Source organism: Pieris brassicae, chromosome 3 (genome assembly GCF_905147105.1).
Source record: "Pieris brassicae chromosome 3, ilPieBrab1.1, whole genome shotgun sequence".
Lineage (NCBI taxonomy): Eukaryota > Metazoa > Arthropoda > Insecta > Lepidoptera > Pieridae > Pieris > Pieris brassicae.
In genome coordinates, this window is record NC_059667.1 from 20,873,637 (window position 1) to 20,891,578 (window position 17,942).

At 35.6% G+C, this 17,942-nt stretch overlaps 3 protein-coding genes across 3 annotated transcripts in view; 1 reads left to right on the plus strand and 2 right to left on the minus strand.

Moving 5' to 3' along the window:
* Positions 1 to 9,625, minus strand: part of LOC123706626 (prolow-density lipoprotein receptor-related protein 1) — a 75,207-nt gene extending 65,582 nt beyond the window's left edge. Inside the window, exons 1-5 of the mRNA XM_045655894.1 lie at positions 8,806 to 9,625; positions 3,647 to 3,910; positions 2,552 to 2,698; positions 639 to 749; positions 258 to 386 (exon numbers count right to left, since the gene is read on the minus strand). Of these exons, the coding sequence (XP_045511850.1) occupies positions 258 to 386; positions 639 to 749; positions 2,552 to 2,698; positions 3,647 to 3,910; positions 8,806 to 8,899 (745 nt within the window). The 5' untranslated portion in view covers positions 8,900 to 9,625. The remainder of the gene's footprint in view (positions 1 to 257; positions 387 to 638; positions 750 to 2,551; positions 2,699 to 3,646; positions 3,911 to 8,805) is intronic.
* Positions 9,626 to 10,386: 761 nt separating this feature from the next.
* On the minus strand, positions 10,387 to 13,053 carry LOC123706627 (protein Rae1). The gene is made up of 8 exons (XM_045655895.1): positions 12,706 to 13,053; positions 12,547 to 12,639; positions 12,278 to 12,355; positions 12,080 to 12,175; positions 11,932 to 12,003; positions 11,341 to 11,616; positions 10,928 to 11,134; positions 10,387 to 10,719 (listed from the first exon to the last, which is right to left on the minus strand). Exons 1-8 carry the CDS (start codon positions 12,835 to 12,837, stop codon positions 10,636 to 10,638), a joined length of 1,038 nt encoding a protein of 345 aa, XP_045511851.1. The 5' UTR covers positions 12,838 to 13,053; the 3' UTR covers positions 10,387 to 10,635.
* Positions 13,054 to 13,084: 31 nt separating this feature from the next.
* On the plus strand, positions 13,085 to 16,932 carry LOC123706628 (SOSS complex subunit B homolog). The gene has a single exon (XM_045655896.1). It carries the CDS (start codon positions 13,539 to 13,541, stop codon positions 14,052 to 14,054), a length of 516 nt encoding a protein of 171 aa, XP_045511852.1. The 5' UTR covers positions 13,085 to 13,538; the 3' UTR covers positions 14,055 to 16,932.
* Positions 16,933 to 17,942: the final 1,010 nt, after the last annotated feature.

Sequence of the window (17,942 nt, forward strand, 5' to 3'; positions counted from 1 at the left end):
TTTCATTCATGTTGAAGTCTTTTCTGTGATGATTCTATACCTTTAGTTCATTCTTTTTTATCAGTCCTTAGTAGTCGCAAAGAGTTGTTTGCATTGCAGACATATCAGTTAAAAGTAACCTAATATTTTTAATGAAAGTCGGATATTTTTATTTTTTCATACAATTTTTATTTATTTTTACAAACTGTATCTCTATACAGTTTGACGTTTTTTTCTATACAGCAAAAATCTAAAACAAAGGATGTGCCAAGCCTCACCATTGATAGCAGCACACGAGCGATGGTCACTCTTGAGCGTATACCCTGTAGCGCACGCGCACGTATACGCGCCCGGTGTGTTATGACATCTCTGCGAGCACAAGCCGAGCCACTGACATTCGTCGCTGTCTATAAATACATACACCAATTCAATATAATAAAATCAAAAATAGAACATCAAATGCATCAGAGTGCAGCTCTGATTAGTCCAGTTGGTTGAGTTGAATAAGATTGACAGAGCTCAGTAATATTGGAGAAACTTTAGGTGGAGGATTTTGAGTTTCTTTTTAAGATGACGTGATTTTAATCTGTAATTTGAATGGTTATTATTCTTTTAGGAAATCAATACCTACATACAGGCGTTAAATTTTTAGTACTAACCGACGCAGGTTCCATTCTGTGGCTCATACCCAGGCGCACAGTAGCAGGCCAGGCCTTGAGGCGTCGGTCGGCAGTCGTGACAACCCACTGACGAACATTGGCTAGTCGTAACTAGAATTAAAACATTTATTTAAAAAAAAACACATTTCTACCTACTCACCAATGCTGCTTATTATTTATAGAAACCCTTGCAGAAAAAACCTATACATTTCATATACGTTTAATAATGTTCGTGTCGCATCATAATTAAAAAGCTCCGACTGAATTATTCATTAAATTAAACGCAATAGGAAGCCATTTCCACGTATACAAAAGATGACGGACTCAGTAACCATTACGCTAATTTTTATGCAAATCATGACTGCAATGAAGTTTCCTTATAAAAGAAAAAAACAGACCTATTGCCCTAATAGAAACAGATAATTGAACTGATTGTTCGGAAGTTTTCAAATTAGAAATTTTGATATACTGACGTAGTGGTACTATGACAAAAAAAAATTTAAGTGTCTTTAATTATACATATTGTTACGAAGACGGATCGACTGCAATGTTTCTAGATTTTTCCACTAGTTAGAGAACTTTTCAGCAGGCTGTAATATGATTTCTGACCGTTTCAGGATAGGGACAATTACATATTAGAAAATTGTAATTTCCATAATGTTACCCTAGTTTTCAGGAAGCTGAAACCTTTTTTCTGTCGGTTTCAGAACATGTATAGTAGAGTGGTGCAGTTTTCAGTGGACCCGTTTTCAGGCGTTTTGATGAAGGAATATTCTAGACCAAACTTTCTAGGTGTGAGACAAGGACGAAATGATACGAGAGAGAGAGAAGATCAGAACTTTCTCGAAACTAGACTGAGCCCTCTAGAACGCCGTACGACAAGGACGGAGCAACGTGCGAAAGAGACAAAGAGTGCGGACGTTCTAGATGCAATCGCTACTCAGTAGCAAGCCCGCCTAGAAAGTTCTCGAATATTGTTTAGAATTATTCCCAGGGATATATAAGCGAGCCGAAACGCGAGTAGTCTTTAGTTTTGAATGCGATAACAAGCGAGAAACACCGAAGCGATAAAGTGCGAATAAAGTGAATACAAGTGATAAAGTACTGTATGAAGTGTGCATAGTGAAGTAATAAGTGATTGTTTTTGTGTGTAATTAGTGCATCTCTGCGATTAATTTGTGCCCATAATTTCCTCATTGATTTTTCAAGAAATAAACCCTTGAATAAATCCACGGCATTTTCTATTGTGTTTTGATTGTGCGGTTTTTGTAAATCACCCTTCGTATGTAAATTAATTAATATTGGAAATAAATAATTTATTTAATTATCTCGAACAGTTCGCAAAGCGAGACTCGATCACGTGACTACTACAACCTCCATATGGGTTATATATGGCTGTACACCAATAGACTTTCTATTTGCGCATTCAATACTCGTTCGTACTTTGAAGGAAAACATCGTGAGGAATCTGGCATGCCTTAGACCAAAAAAGTTGACATACACAGAAGGCAGATGCTATATAGAATACAATAGAAAAAACAAACGATCACGTAACAGGTCGTAGCGTCATTAATATATATATGTTTAAAAAACCATTATATTGACGCCAGGACGTAAAATTTTTTATTTTCTAATATTCTTGCTCTCAAACATTACGCGTGTTACGAGGAGGACAATCGGATACTAATGAAAATATGTTATATAAACGAACATCCATACAACTTCCTCACAATCGAGTAGCCCGCATTATCGCAACACACAACTCACGAGGGGAGTCTTTGCATTGAAAAAGTTGCATGTGTCTGCCAAGCATCATGTAGGAATAAAAAAAAAATGACTCGGCAAATTGCAGAAGGTATAGCCATACAATAATAAAGTCTAACGCTACCTATTGAAGATGTCAATATACGTACAGTTATCACAGAAATCCCACTCATCACTTCCATCTGGACAATGTCTGGTGCCATCGCAAAATTGGTACACAGGCACACAGCTGAACCTGCCATCTACAGGCGTACTGCAACGCGCCCTGTTGCCCCAGCACTTAAAGTCCTTCTCGCCTGTAAAGTACACTGATATTAGGGATATATTGAGACTTATTTATCTGAAAAACTCGCTCACAACTCTCATTCTTGAAGCCAAGTCGCCAATCCAATTTAAGGCTCAAGAATGAGATGTAATCTATAATCACCGAGCGTCGTTAATTTACTGATTGTTTGAGACTTATCGTTGTACTATGTAGAATCTGATAAAGACTATTTTTAACGTACGTTCCAATTTACGCGTTTTATGTGAAGTTGTGAAGAGGAAAATAAATAAACTTATTCTTCACATCAACTTCACATAATATTACTCTACGAGCTAAGACTGTACATTTTGGTCCTTCAGGCTTTCTTATTTTTATAATCGTGGCGATTTCCTAAATCGAGTTACGCCCCGGGAGTATAGCCAGACGTAGGCACTCTCTTCGACTGATACATTGCATTCCTTCATTACATAGCAATTAAAATTTAATTATTTTGCTTATATTCTGTTGTACGCCAGGACAAAAATATACGGTTCCTGCGTCATCGGGTAGCTTTAAATAACAGAGGATTTTTGGTTTACTTACTCTATATTAACCATTCACGTACATATAATTTTGCAAATAAGAGTTCCTAAGGTTTCCTATCCGTTTTGGGAGATTTACTATTCCATAAACCAAAGTCAAATACAAAATCAAACTAACCGTTTTCTATTTACCAAGTTGATAAAACTTTTTGGAAGAAATAAGACATGACGAGCCTTGAGATACGTTTCTATATACAACTGTAGTTTATTTTTTGTCAAAATTGCCATTAACGGCTTAATGCACGGCCTATTAATGAAATAAAATACGTGTTGGTACGAAAGTTACTCTTACTTTGTTCTCTTAAGTTAAAAAAATATTATAGTCATTTTTTTCCTTCATCATTCAGTGATCACAAATTGTTTAGTCTTATTAAAAACAACCCATCATAGAAACTTACACATATAAGGATCCTCATCCGAATTATCATTTGGGCCACAATCAGCATCTCCGTCACACCGCCAACTGGCAGCAATACAGAGGGCGGACCGTGCACATCTGAAATGCCCTGCTGCGCATGCGGCGGATGTACAATTGAGTTCGTCGGACCCATCAGCGCAATGGGCGCGTCCATCGCAACGCCACGCGATTGGTAGGCAGCGAGACCCATCAGCGCAGCGAAACGAACCTACACTACATGCTTCATCTGTTTCACCAGGCACGCCTGCAGATGATAAAACATGATGAGTATATTATATTCAAAATTAAATCCGATACATTATTACATTACCCTAAAATTAACACAGTTCCTATTCCTTAGTATACAGTATACACAATTACCAAATGATTTACTTATATATAATATGCCTAGCCCAGCCAAGTACTGTTACAAATGAAAATGGATTTTTCTTAATGAACGAATGTAATATATTTTTTTATATTATAAGGGGGAAAACAACCTGCGGAACGCCCAAAAGGGGCAGTTATCGCAGCCCATAGACACCCATATTTAGTGGGTGCATTGCCGGCCTTTGAGGGTTAAATTATTAAAATTTATACCTATTTACATATTTATTTAAGTCTCAGCAATAAATAAAAAAAATATTTTATTCGAGGCCATCCTTCGGCTTTTATACAGGCCTTAGTTTGTTTGGCCACGAATCTATGGATTTACGCATTGTTTCGAAGGAAAATTTTACCACTGCTCGCTCCAAAGACTTTTAAAGAGACTTAATATCGCCGTGTCGTTTAGAGCAGACCTCTAAAACTGACCAAAATTTGAAGTCTAAAGAGTTGACGTCTAGGCTAGATGAGGGCCAGTTTTCAACTCTTATAAAGTCCAGAACGTTGGTTTCAAGCCAGGCTTTGGTGAAAACAACGTTGACCAGGTGCAGAATCCTGCTGGAAAGACCACGGTATTTTTTTGAAAACTGTATTTCTGAGAGGATTCACAACATGATCCAAGACTGTATATTGATTCATTTGGTTGTAGTTTTCACTTCTTTTTCACAAGAATCCTGACGACCTTCCAAACAATGACTGACGCAGAATAATGACCATGTTCTACCTTTTCAACCACCTGAGCAGCTTCTTTAGAACAGTGAGCGTACACTTCATAATTTTGCTTATTGTAGGCTTCAATGATGAAAACTTTTTCATCGATAAAGATGATATTTCTGTGCTTCTCACCTTCTGTCGTGACAAAAGGCGTTTTGATTGATCCACAGTATTTAATTGTAAAGATTGATTTAGTGCATGTCCTGTTTATCGACGATAAGCACCGGGATTCAGGATTTCGGGATTCTCTTTGTTTTCTAATACGCAACAGTCCTAGCGGGAATCTTCATTTCTCGCGATAAGACTTTTTGCTCCCTAATGGGGTTTAGAAGAATTCTGGCTTTAACAGTATTCAAAGTCTTTATAGTTCTGACAGCACGCGGCCTCGATCCCCCGATCTTTTCTGGTCTTCGACAGACGAAGTGGTGTTGTATCTGCTGATAGTACGATACACGAACATACGGCTGATACCAAGATTTTGAAGTGTATGTAATATGACCGACGGCTCCATACCCACTTTGTGCAAGGCTATCACTGCAATCCTATTTTCTTTAACAACCCATTCTATATTGTAATTTGATAATGAAAACATAATAGTATGTGAAATGGCGCAAAATCTTCAAGTTTCAGCTTAAAAAAAGATGTTATTAAAATAGTTCTAAATTCAAAATAAAATGTTGAAAAAAAAAGTTTTTATGTAAAAGTATTTATAGCTAGACTAGTTATAATATGTTAGGTTAATATTTATGTAAGATGCAAAGCAGTTGAATAGAAATGCACCAGTCATAATAACCAGTGCATCTTAAGTAGACAGCACCGTGTCCCAACTTCGCATGACTGATTTTTTTGCTTATACAACTCAGATATTTTTTATTTTCTTCAAAGGTGAAAATATTTTGGGAAATCAGCCAAAAGTTTTTCAATTTATTCGTACAAACATACAAAAATAAAGCGCCTTCATCACTATAACATTTGTATAGTATATATATAATATCGTTAATGTATCGATGGGAAAAAGCTTTTCAAATAGCCATCAAATTTTAACCACAATTGTTAAGCAACAGTAATAAATATTCTCTAGTGATTAATAATGCAAAATAATACACAACAGTAACTATACAGTAGATGATAATAAAATGATTGTATCGCTAGCTTCAATTTCAATGTAATCAGCACCATACAGTGCACCTTTTGACATTGCCGTATTGATCACTGATTACATAGTGTTTATTTGTTTATTTAAAAAAGGTTTGCCAACGGTATTACAATAAAATCTTACATCAAGGAACACACAGAAACAAAAACTAATTGTACACCCTTTAACAGGCAAACACAGCATGCTTTATAATTAAAAACTATTGCTTACTAACAGAATCCTTACAAATCTCTGCAAAACTGTGGTATAGAGTAAGAGAGGTGGAAGGGTTGGAGATTCTTGACCCCCCCCCCCCCCCCATGAAACGCCGCCAAAACGTTTTCTGTATCCAATAGTAAAACGTTTCGTGAACCCCCCAGTGACTCTTTAGTGTTGTGTATATATATATATTGTATTCATTTGAGTCACATAACGAATACTTAAGTTCTGTATCTATCCAGCTAAAGTTATGTGATAAGGTATGTCATTATCGTAGCGTTTGAGGTCACCGATACAAACAAACGCCTTCATTTGTAAGCTGCATTTATCAGAATACATCATTTACTTTATCATTTCTTCGAACCCCTACATAATCGTCATTTAGTTGACTCTATGATAAAATAAAAGAAAAACAGCCCAAGGCATGAAAACGTTTAAATTTTATTTCCTGTATTTTTCGTTATTCCGTAAACTGGTGTAATAATTAATTTCTGACTTTTGGGACTGGACACGCGTTGTACACACTCTGGCGTATATCATTACGGAAGCTCGCTACGTAATATCTAAAATTGTATTGTTACCACTATATCTAAAAGCAGGTTAAATATATATTCAGTTGGAAATCCGATATGTATCACAAAAGGCCTCGACTTGGTTGCGGTGTGTGACGGCCACGCAGGAAGCGTTAACGAGATCAAGTGGCATGCGCACGCCAACCCCTCATAACGCGCATTGCGTATTATGTAGTGCACGCAATGTTACATATGGTATGACGCTATTCAAACAAATTATCATTTAGCAGGTACCCAAGTTGATATAGTTCTGCTGGTCGACTGAGTTCAACAGATATCGTTAGTCTTAACGTGAAATGCCTCCGACGATATAGTATAATAGTTTACTTTGAAACCAGACACTAAATGAAGTGTACAGTACGGACAGAACTCGTCACTTCAAAGTACTCTGCGACCTGCTGCAAATTCCAATATAAGGAAGAAAATCATGGCATCCCGTAATTTCGATCCCGATTTCTACGATATTGTCGAGGTGAGACGTGCAATCTCGGGGTTATCACACGCGCTACGGTTGGAGGTATCAATCAAGTTCAACAATCGGCAAGAAAACTTTCCGTTTATCTTCTGAGCGCCTTTATGTAGTCTCAAGTAGTCTCTATACAATAATAGTACTCTAGTATACAGGGTACAACGGTTCAGAGTTATAGCATGTGCGACGACCCGCAGTTATCTATATATTATCGTAATTGAATAAATCAATTCCTTAATCGTTGTATGCGGGGTTCCTAAGATATCAAGCCGAGACGTAAAGTAAGTAAGCTTTAAAATCTCTGGGGTTTTTCTTGAGAACTTGCCAAAAATACGGGGCTGTACATGTCGAAGCGTTGCTAAAGCAACCCCTCACAGCCACCATGATCCAGTTTATTGTTATGATTATAAAAAGAAAATTTATAAAAGGTTAAACTGCCGTTGCATTGTTATCTTCTCGACATTGAAAAAACTGTGTCAGGAAATGTTAAAAAAGCTGCATTCAAAAGTACTATTATCCTATAACGCGCGTTTATGAAGGAGTTTATTTTCATGTCATTATCGCTAGTTAAAAATATAACTAATATAAGAAAGCAAGAACTTTGGAACAATCGTTATTTTCGAGACTGCCTAAAAGCAGTATAGTAACTAATACTGGTTAAAGCATTTTCAAATGAAGAAAACCCACAAAATTAATAAAATTGGTATAAAGCAGATCACAACATATTTTTTATAAGGGTGTAGTTTTAAGTCACCATCAGGCCTAGTTTCATAAATGTTTAAGGCGAACACAGACTTATCCATTATACTTTATTTAGAAAATCAATTGGAAACTTAAATGGTGAATAAAGACTACATATTATAATCTAAGATATAGATTTCACTTAGGTTGATTTGTATGCATTTCGTAAATTATTGTGCATATCAGATGTGGGATCAGACAACTTAATCTAAAGAGTAAAATCCATGTAAATTTGCATGCTTATATAGTAGTAAGCATGCTAAATGCAGGCTAACTAGTTTCCATCTAAAAAATGATATTCAAGTATTTTTTTCTTTCACTTAATGAGAATCTACTTTTAGAATAACAATAGTGACCATTATTTTGTTTTGTAATGAACATTTATAAATTAATTAACAAGCTAATTAAATGATATCTTTATTTATTAAATGAGTGATTTATTCATCTTACTATTCATTTTAACCATTTAAGTAGTTGTCTTCATACATATTAATAATAATAAGGCCACAGCATGGCAAGGGAAAATGCCTTTCGGCTTCCCCTCCAGCAGTCTTAACTGTCCAAGTGACGTGAGATCTGACACCTCTGGCTTGCCTTGCCTCTGGTTTGTCCATAATGAAGCCACTAAAGTTAAGGACTGGAAGTGTCTAATGGTTGGTACATCCACTAAATTGGTGTCCCCATATGCCGAATGATTGCCAGGTAATGCTGATCAATTTATTTCAGAAAACTACTAAATACTGTTAACAAGAATTAATATTACATACAGGCATCCAATAGGCATGCTAACACCATATTACCTTAACAAAAGCTTCTTAAAAGCATGCATTATGATTTTAAGTAATCCCAACATGCATAGGTGCAGAAATCTTGAGTGCATTATTCAACACTGGTAGTGCCTCTTCTTTTTCTCACTAGTGGCTTACCAGGGAGTGTAGGCGGATCGGCGAGGGCTGTCACCGGCGTCCAAAGCGCCACAGCCACAAGTACTACCCAATACATCTTTCGCGCAATATACATTTTACGCTTTGCGCCAACTATTTCACTTCGTAATCATTACGCACTCGACGATAATAATGTACTTCTAAAAACAGTAGTGGTTACTGTTTTTTCTATTTATAAACACATAATATTCATTTTCAAAAATGCAATACACAATAATTAAATCAAATACCGAGCAGCACGACCGGCTTCAACAGTAAATATTGCACACATTAAGCATACAGCACCCGCTTTAATTATCCTTCTACTAATTATAAATAATTGCTAAACATTAACAATGAGAAACCGGTTCAGATAAATGTTAGTTGTAAGCCGACTCAGACATTTGGTAACATTTTTTATTTTTAAAATACATGTCTTGAGCACCACAAACAACACAATACCACAACACAATAAGCTAATATAAAAGTATTCTGTGCGCTAATCGCTATTGACACAGAGAAACACACAATCGATGTAAGCATCAAGTAGTATAGATGAGGTAGCACCACAGACCTGCTTGAGAAATTACAACTTACAGTACAGTATATATATTATGGCATTTTACTATAAAGTTTCGTAGTTTTAATATTATTCTGTAGTCGTCACTGGTCAGTCTATATTTGAAAAGGTTTGTATTTTGTAATCTATTTATTTAGTATTTTGACTTATTACAATTCACAAATTAAATATATATTTTTTCTTTTTGCTTTGAAAATTGTAACCAAATTTGATTCGTAGTTCATGTAAGTCATGTTGAAATATTAAGAAGCGTAATTAAGGTTTATTTCTTTTCTCAAAATAATAATTATGTAATATTTATCAGAGGTTAGAACTTTGTTTTGACAGTTTTCTAATATCAATACAGATATCCCTACAAATATGGGTGGGCACGGTCATGGAGCACCTTACACAGTTCCACATTATTCACAGTTTAAGATTGATGGTATTCGTGAGCTCGAGGAGGTTCAAAGTGAGCTTGCCAAGAGGGGCCTGAAGGATCCATGGATTCGGTAATATACCATATTTAACGTAACAGATTTTTTTTTAATTTTGGTGCTCGTATGTATATCATCGTTGCCTGTTATAGGATGCAGAATTATCACAGCTACATTATTATCGTGAACATGATCATTGCCCTAATGTGATAAATTAAGTAATTTTATATTTCAATTATAGTTTGTTATTGTGTAAATTTGGTAGATAATATTATAAATTAGAGTATTTACTTTGTATTGTACAGTTAAATGTAATATTTAAGCAAAATGTAATCATAGCTGAACTCACAAATATGTTTTAGAAATGAGGCCTGGCGTTATCATCCTGGATTTGGTACAAAATGGCTAAAAGCTCGCAAGTTATTCTTCAGAGGGTTCCCTCTGGGTCTTGGTCTAACCATTGCCACTGTTGCCTTTAATAAGCTCACTGGAGGTGATGATCATGGCCACCATGGAGAACACCATTAAATTCAATTAGGTTTTTAATAGCTACAAAGTTAGGATCATTATTTATCAATAAAATCATTATTTAACGATGTTTTTTATTATCGAAACAAGTGCCTATTAAAAGAAGCTGTAATGCTGAATTTTCTCATAAACTTATAATACAACCACTTAGGGTAAGGAAAACTAATACATATGGTATTAAAAACTTTCACTTAAAGTATGTATTGCCCTAAAAAAATATTTTTAATTCAAAAAATTTTATAAACCAAAAATAACAATATACACTACACATTCACATTCATAATGTCACTGCACATGCAAATTATTGGTTCAGGTAGTACGAGGCTTGAGGTCATCAAAGGAAGGCCGCAAGTAGATAAAGTTCTTCTTGGATGGATTGTAGCTTTCATGCCCCTGTATCACAGACACATACTTTATTAAAGTAATCTTATGGGTTTGAAATCAAGTCACTTTGTATGTTTACTTGGCTTCGCCTTTTATTCTTTTTTTTAAGCAGTCACAATAAGAAAAATTCAATACTAAAATTTTACTATAAGTGAAACTACAACAATTTATTTGTTATTAAAAAAATATCACATAATAATCTAGTGTAATTGTGTACCTTAGACCAGTCATAACCCATTGCATATGCAAAGATCTGTCCAGTGTGGTTGAATGCACACTTAGTGAGTGGTTGGTCTAGTGCTTCAAAAGACTTCAGCTTGGTTCGCGCATCTTTGTCCCAAAAAGAAAAGGAGCCATCAGAACCAACTGTGGCCAGAGTACCATGCACTGGATGGAATGCAATATCATTCACTGCATAGATATCCTGGAAATATTTATTATTATTACATCATCCTAAAGTTGCAGTTTCAATCATAACTGAAAATAAACTTCATTAGGTATGTAGTCTGAATAACTGTGTCAGTATACAGTTAATCAGTTATTTATATAATAGCAGATTTATTAAGCCAAGAGTTTTACAATAAAACTAATTACATATAATTAATTAAGTAATTTACAGACTTCTCTTACCTGATAACCATTATTAGTGCCAGATGAACGATGGCATTTAAATGTAAAGTTATCTTTAGGGTTTGTAGGATTTACATACTGGATTGCAACACGGCCTTCTACAGAGCCTACAGCAAAACCAGTTGGTTGCTGGGTCTTCTTGTCTTTGAAGATTGCAAGGCAACGATGCTGGTACTTAAGAGGTGAATCTACACGCTTTACTTCTGCAGGTTTTCCCTCTAATGAGTAAAGACAAATGGAGCGATCTGCAAGTCCTACTGCCGCCATTGGGTAGTCCTTATACAAATAATGAGAATTCTTTGTTTAGTATATAAATAGGTAATTTATGAAACAGATTTTTGGAATCTATGCAATTTCACAGCATGTTTTTCAATACTTCATGGCTGGATCAAATGTCTTAATAAGGAACCTTATGAATAATGTGCTAAAGTTTGTGTTTCCAAACGCCTCTATAGTGTCAATAACTTTACAAAATTGACAACATTAATTTATTTGTTTAATAATGTTAAATCATTATTGAACAATAACAATAATAAATATAAATTGGAATAATCTAACAAAACATTAGATAAAGCATAGTAAGAGTCTTACCACATCTGCACAATAGCACCTCTCTGATAGATTTAATGACATTATTGGTACTGAACTGCGTGTATCCCAAAACTGAAACATATTTATGTATATTTATATCACAATGACATAAAGAAATTAATTTTCAAACTGGAAATAACAGACATACCTTTAATGTTTTGTCCCAAGAGGCTGTCATTAAACAGGTGTAATTTGGTGCTTTGACCCAATGACAAGTTTTGACAGGAGCATCATGTGCTGCCACCTAAAAACATAATTTACATAAAAAATACATATTATACTTCAAGATTTGTTTATCTATTCTTCAGATCATGATGAAAAACATAGATAGAAAACAAATTAGTACCTGTACAGCAGCATTAGATGCCAGGTCCCAGCATTTGACACTTTTATCCGTTGATGCCATGAATATCTTTGAGCCATCCTGCAATATTAAGAACTCAGTAGATACATTAGTTTCACACAAAACAACCTAAACAATTGTAAAATACAATTATGAAAATGATTGATGAAATATCCTTGTTACAGCACCAAGGGTCTATAAAGGTTAAAGGATGTAAACTAATCAACAAAATAAATATGTGCAGTAACACCAACACATTTCATGTTACCTACATCATGCCATGCTACATCCAAAACTGGCCCGCCCATACTCTGAGCAGCTTTTGGTACTGTCTTGCCTGAAGCTTCCACTTCCCAGCATCGGACCTGTAGAAAACCACTTTAATAAATAAAAAAATAACCGAAATAAAAAATAACTTCATTGTAGGTTACCTGACAATCCCAACTACCGGCAGCAAGGAATGTCTGTGGGACTGAGGGAGGAGAAAATTTAAGCGCAGAGACGGTATCATCAGGCGGTGATGCGACTTCTACATCCTTGTTAGGATTTGTTCCGCCAAACATCGTGCTAAATAAAGCACGTAATTGTAATAGTATTGATTCTGGTTTAGGTTATACCGGTATATTATGTTATTTTATATTCCGGAAGGAGTAAGGTATTATAACGCTTCCCTTTTTTTAAATGACAAATCCTTTTTTTGGCACTTCAATCAAATTATATATTTCAACAAGCCTAATTTTGATTTTTGCAATCAAAACAACATTTGAGTGGCGAGAAGCGTTATACCACATAATATGTAAACATAAAGAATGACAAATGACACAGTACAGTATGTTAAGAAGGTATATAAACTTTAGTCAATTGTCATTTCTCAGTTGCTACTTGTTTGGCTACTTGCTTGTTGTATTAAATTTTAAATAATCTTCCCTTGTTTATAAGTCAGAAATTTTAATTTGTAACCTTGTTTTTTTCATTATTCGACTTCAAACTTGTTCAAGTGCTTTATTACCTCTACTAAATCTTTGAGTGCACCCCTGGCATCATCTCCTTAAGTATCTTGGTCAGCGTTGAGCATTAGACAAAATTTGACAAGGTTTTGAATTTTAATTTTGATCATTGTTTAGCTTGCACATTGTGAGTATAATTAAAATTTCTTAATAATACTTTGGAGATTAGGAATGAGAACAGAAAAATATATTGCCTACATAACTTAGCTACTTGTTGCTAAGTTTGAAACACCAATCATTCGCGTTTAACTTATAAGATGAGCAGCAATGCAGAATATGTGCAAATAAAAGACTTGAAGCCCAATATGAAGAATATAAATGCAATTTTTATTGTGCTGGAAGTGGGCCCGCCGACATTGACGAAGGAGGCGCGCGAGGTGCGCACATTGCGCGTGGCGGATGCGAGTGCATCAGTAAATCTGTCCGTCTGGGACGAGCCGGGTGCGCTTTTGCAGCCCGGTGACATCGTGCGCCTCACGCGCGGCTATGCCTCGCTGTGGCGGCAGGCTTTGACTCTCTACTCAGGAAAGTCAGGTGATATCCAAAAAGTTGGAGAGTTCTGCATGTTGTTCAATGAACAGGTGAATATGAGTGAGCCACAACCAGCTCCGACACCACCAGCTGCTGCTCCTGCTGTAGCAGCCCCTACAGCTTCTGTGCAACCTGCTTCTGACCGTTATAACCAAGCATCGGAGCACAGTGGTCCTGGGAAGCACCCACACCGAACCTATGTACGTGGTCGGGGACACCAACGCGGAAACAACCGCAGGTAGCCCTCGCCTTAGCACATTAAAATGGTTCTTCATAGTACTTCATTAAATTTATCTGTAATAATGTGTTTATACAATAAGTTTTAATTTAATGTACATTAAAAGTATTGCGTGTTTGCCAAGTGCTTGCATGGTATAGTTTTTGTTTTGTAAATCAATTTAAACTTTCAAGTTTTATGTTATTATGTAACGCTCATCATGACATCCTAATAGGGTAAATGAGTGGTGTCATGGTGGCGATGACTATTGTTACTGTATACATTTTTACATGTTATTGTAATTCAATTATGTTATCAGTTTCATTATAAAGCTGGCAGATTTTGTAGCTTTAAGCAATGTTGGTCTTGAGTGCTCTCATCCTGGTCATGCAGTCTATTCTGCAAATCTTTATACAGCAAAATATTTATACAAAATAAAATTTCTTCAAATGGTGAAGGTAATAATTGTAGGGTGAGTCTTAAAATCTATGACATAATACCTTCTGCCACCACTACCTACTTTATTATAAGAGAAGTATTGTGAAGCTTATTATTATTAGATATTGGAGCACTGGAGTATCTGGAATGGCACTTACTGCTATTCTAGTAATTTATTAATATTAAGTTAAATGTATGTATGCTAAATTGTTAATTGGTAATACAATAAATCATTATTTGAAAAGTGTAATAAAATGTGATGTCTATTACAATTCATTTGCATTTTTAAATAAGATTCAGTCTATAGTACTCTTAATAGTTAAAAATGTTACTTTCACGTTTTGTACCTAGTCCAGCCCATAGGTTTTTTCCGTCTAGTCCGTCTAGTTTTAACTTTATGCCATTTTCAAGCAAACGGTTGGGAAACTACACGCTAGAAGAAATAAGCAAAGACATCAAAAGGAATAAGTTCTGTTACTATTTTCAACTTTTTAATTACAGTCGAAATCGATTATAACGACATCGTTTACAACGACCGATCGGTTATTACAGCCAGATTGTAAGGTCCTGCCCGAATCTCTAGTAAACTATTCAGCAAACATACCGCCTATAACAACATCGGATACAGCGACATATCGCTTACAACGACGAAACTTTATCGATATTCATCGACTATAACGACCAACCGCTTCTTGTCCCGGCAAAACAAAACAAAACGGACGATTTTAAATCTTATTGATAAGCATTGAAGGAATATTTAGGCGTATTATTACCTACGCACTTTCTCCCACCTCGTCCGAACCTCTTCCCGGCCATTTGACCTTGCATATTTTACAATTACAATTGTTTAGTGCGCGAAATGACTGCGTGAGTAACAGCTTGATTTATAAGTGCTGGTTTTGATTAGACCGTGCATTTATGCGTTATCATGTCGCAAAAAAAGAGGAAAGTGTTTTCTATTGAAGAAAAATCTCATGTCATATGGAGATTAGAAAATGGCGAGTCAAATAGTGAAATTGCAACGGAATGTGGAGTTTCGATATCAACGATTTGGAAGAATAGAGATAAAATAAAAGTTCTTTTCGAAAACAACTCCTTAATACTTAAACGAGCAAGGACAAGTAAACATAAAGCTATAGAAGATGCTTTATTAACATGGTTTAAACATCAGAGGGCAAACAACGTCACAATAAGTGGTCTGATTCTGCAACAAAAAGCCAATGACTTTGCTCGTCTTATGGCTAAGGAAAATTTTAAGTGTTCGTCGTCTTGGGTACAACGTTTTCGTGCTCGTCATAATATTGTGGCAGGAAAAGTTTGCGGTGAAGCGGCTGGCGTTTCTAAAGGAGTGTCTGAAGAGTGGCTCTCTCATAAGTGGCCTGCACTATGCGAAGGATACACACCAGAGGAAATCTTTAATGCTGATGAAACAGGATTGTTTTACAATTTAACCCCTGACAAAACACTTAAATTCAAAGGCGAGGAATGCAAGGGCGGAAAGTTGTCCAAAACAAAATTACAGTATTGGTTGCGGCAAACATGACTGGTTCATGTAAAAGAAAACTTTTGGTGATAGGAAAAGCTAAAAAACCGCGTTGCTTTAAGAACATTCTTCAATCTTTGCCTGTAACTTATGAAAACAACACTAGGTCCTGGATGACATCGCAAATTTTTGAAAAATGGCTGCGTATCTGGGATGCAGAATTGAAGTCTGGAGGAAACAAAATACTTCTCCTAGTAGACAACTGTCCCGCTCATTCTGTAGTCTCCAATCTGAAATGCATAAGGCTTGTGTTTTTACCGCCCAATGTCACCTCTGTTTTACAGCCCATGGACCAAGGAGTGATAAAAGCTTTAAAAACACAATACAGAAAACTTCAAGTGCTACAAATGATACAGAATATTGAAAACAGCAAAGATACTAAAAGTCTTAGTGTTCTGGATGCAATTCTAATGATATCGGGAGCTTGGGAAAAGGTCACACAGACCACTATAGCCAACTGCTTTCGCCATGCAGGTTTCAAAGATCTCTCTCCATCACAAGCGGAGAACGACGATGATATTCCGCTAGCAAGAATGATACAATCTACAGATGAAGATGACAACGTAGCACTTGCTGAATTGGTTGCTCAGTTGCAAAGATCTACTGCTACAGAACAAAGAATTGAGATAGAGGAATTTATTGGAATAGATGACAGTGTCGCTGTGTGCGCCTTAGCTACTGAGGAAGAAATTCTTGCAGAAGCTGAAAGTAACAATCATAACACTGACGACGAAAACGAAGACCAGCAAGACCCAGAAGAACAGTTTCAGCCATCAACAATTTTCGAGGCTCTTAACGGTAACTTAACAGTTTTGCAAAAATTTGTTGCCTTTAACGACCAGTTTAATACTGATGATACTCATACCTTGAGGAGTATGAAACGTAAAATGGAATAAAATATTTGAGACTAGGCTAAAAATAACAGACTAAAATGACTGATTACTTTAAAAACTAGTGTGGTCTTATAACCTGTACTGTAAGTAGCTAAGTACGTTTTGTATTCTAATTATTTCTTAATAAATATTTCCATTTCTTTTCTGACATTTGATTTGACAACAAGTTCACATACATAACCTATTCTAGATAGATACCTATGATAATATAACTACACAACTAATATAACTACTGTACTTGTATATACTTATGTATTGCTTATAACAACTATCGGATATAACGTCGGCAAGTATACGGTCCCTTCAATGTCGCTATATCAGGTTTTGACTGTATTTTGAATTTGGAACATGTATATTATTTTGAAAACTTCTTTCAATTTCACGCCATATTCGTATTAATTATCCAGTTACAATGTGAAACGGGGTGTTAAGAATAAGTCTTGTTGCCTAGGAACGTTTAGGAAACTCGTTAAACGTTTCGTTCACTCACTTGTCTCACGGAACTATAGCGACTTGATTGAATATCGATCTTTAATTAACTGTCTAGAAATTCAATTAACTCTCTGATTTAACTACGTTACTGCGACATATAGATAAATAACCTAGATACCGACTGCAGCGCCATCTGCCGGACCGATTTGTGAATCTAAACCATCCAGGGTATCGGTCCAGCCGTTAAAGAAGATTATCGAACATCGACACTAGAATTATCGTATATAAAAAATAAGATAGTGGTAGGTAAGCTTGTAAAGCTTAAACAGTAAATAAATTTAAACTAAAAACACAACAAAATTACCATACTTTAACTTCAAAGCTGTGAAATGGATTCTTGCCCAGATTTAATAAACAGATAAGCCTGCCTTAGAGCAAAATCGCTTTGTTTTATTGTAAATGTTTGAAAAAAGTATTTGTACTACTTAAGTTCGGTGGCTATTGTGGAGGGATGTTCAAATATATGTTAAATGAAACTCTTTGTATGAAGCTAGGTGTCAATGGCTTATTTGATTTAAACTTGAGCTTATTAAGGGTTCTTAAATCT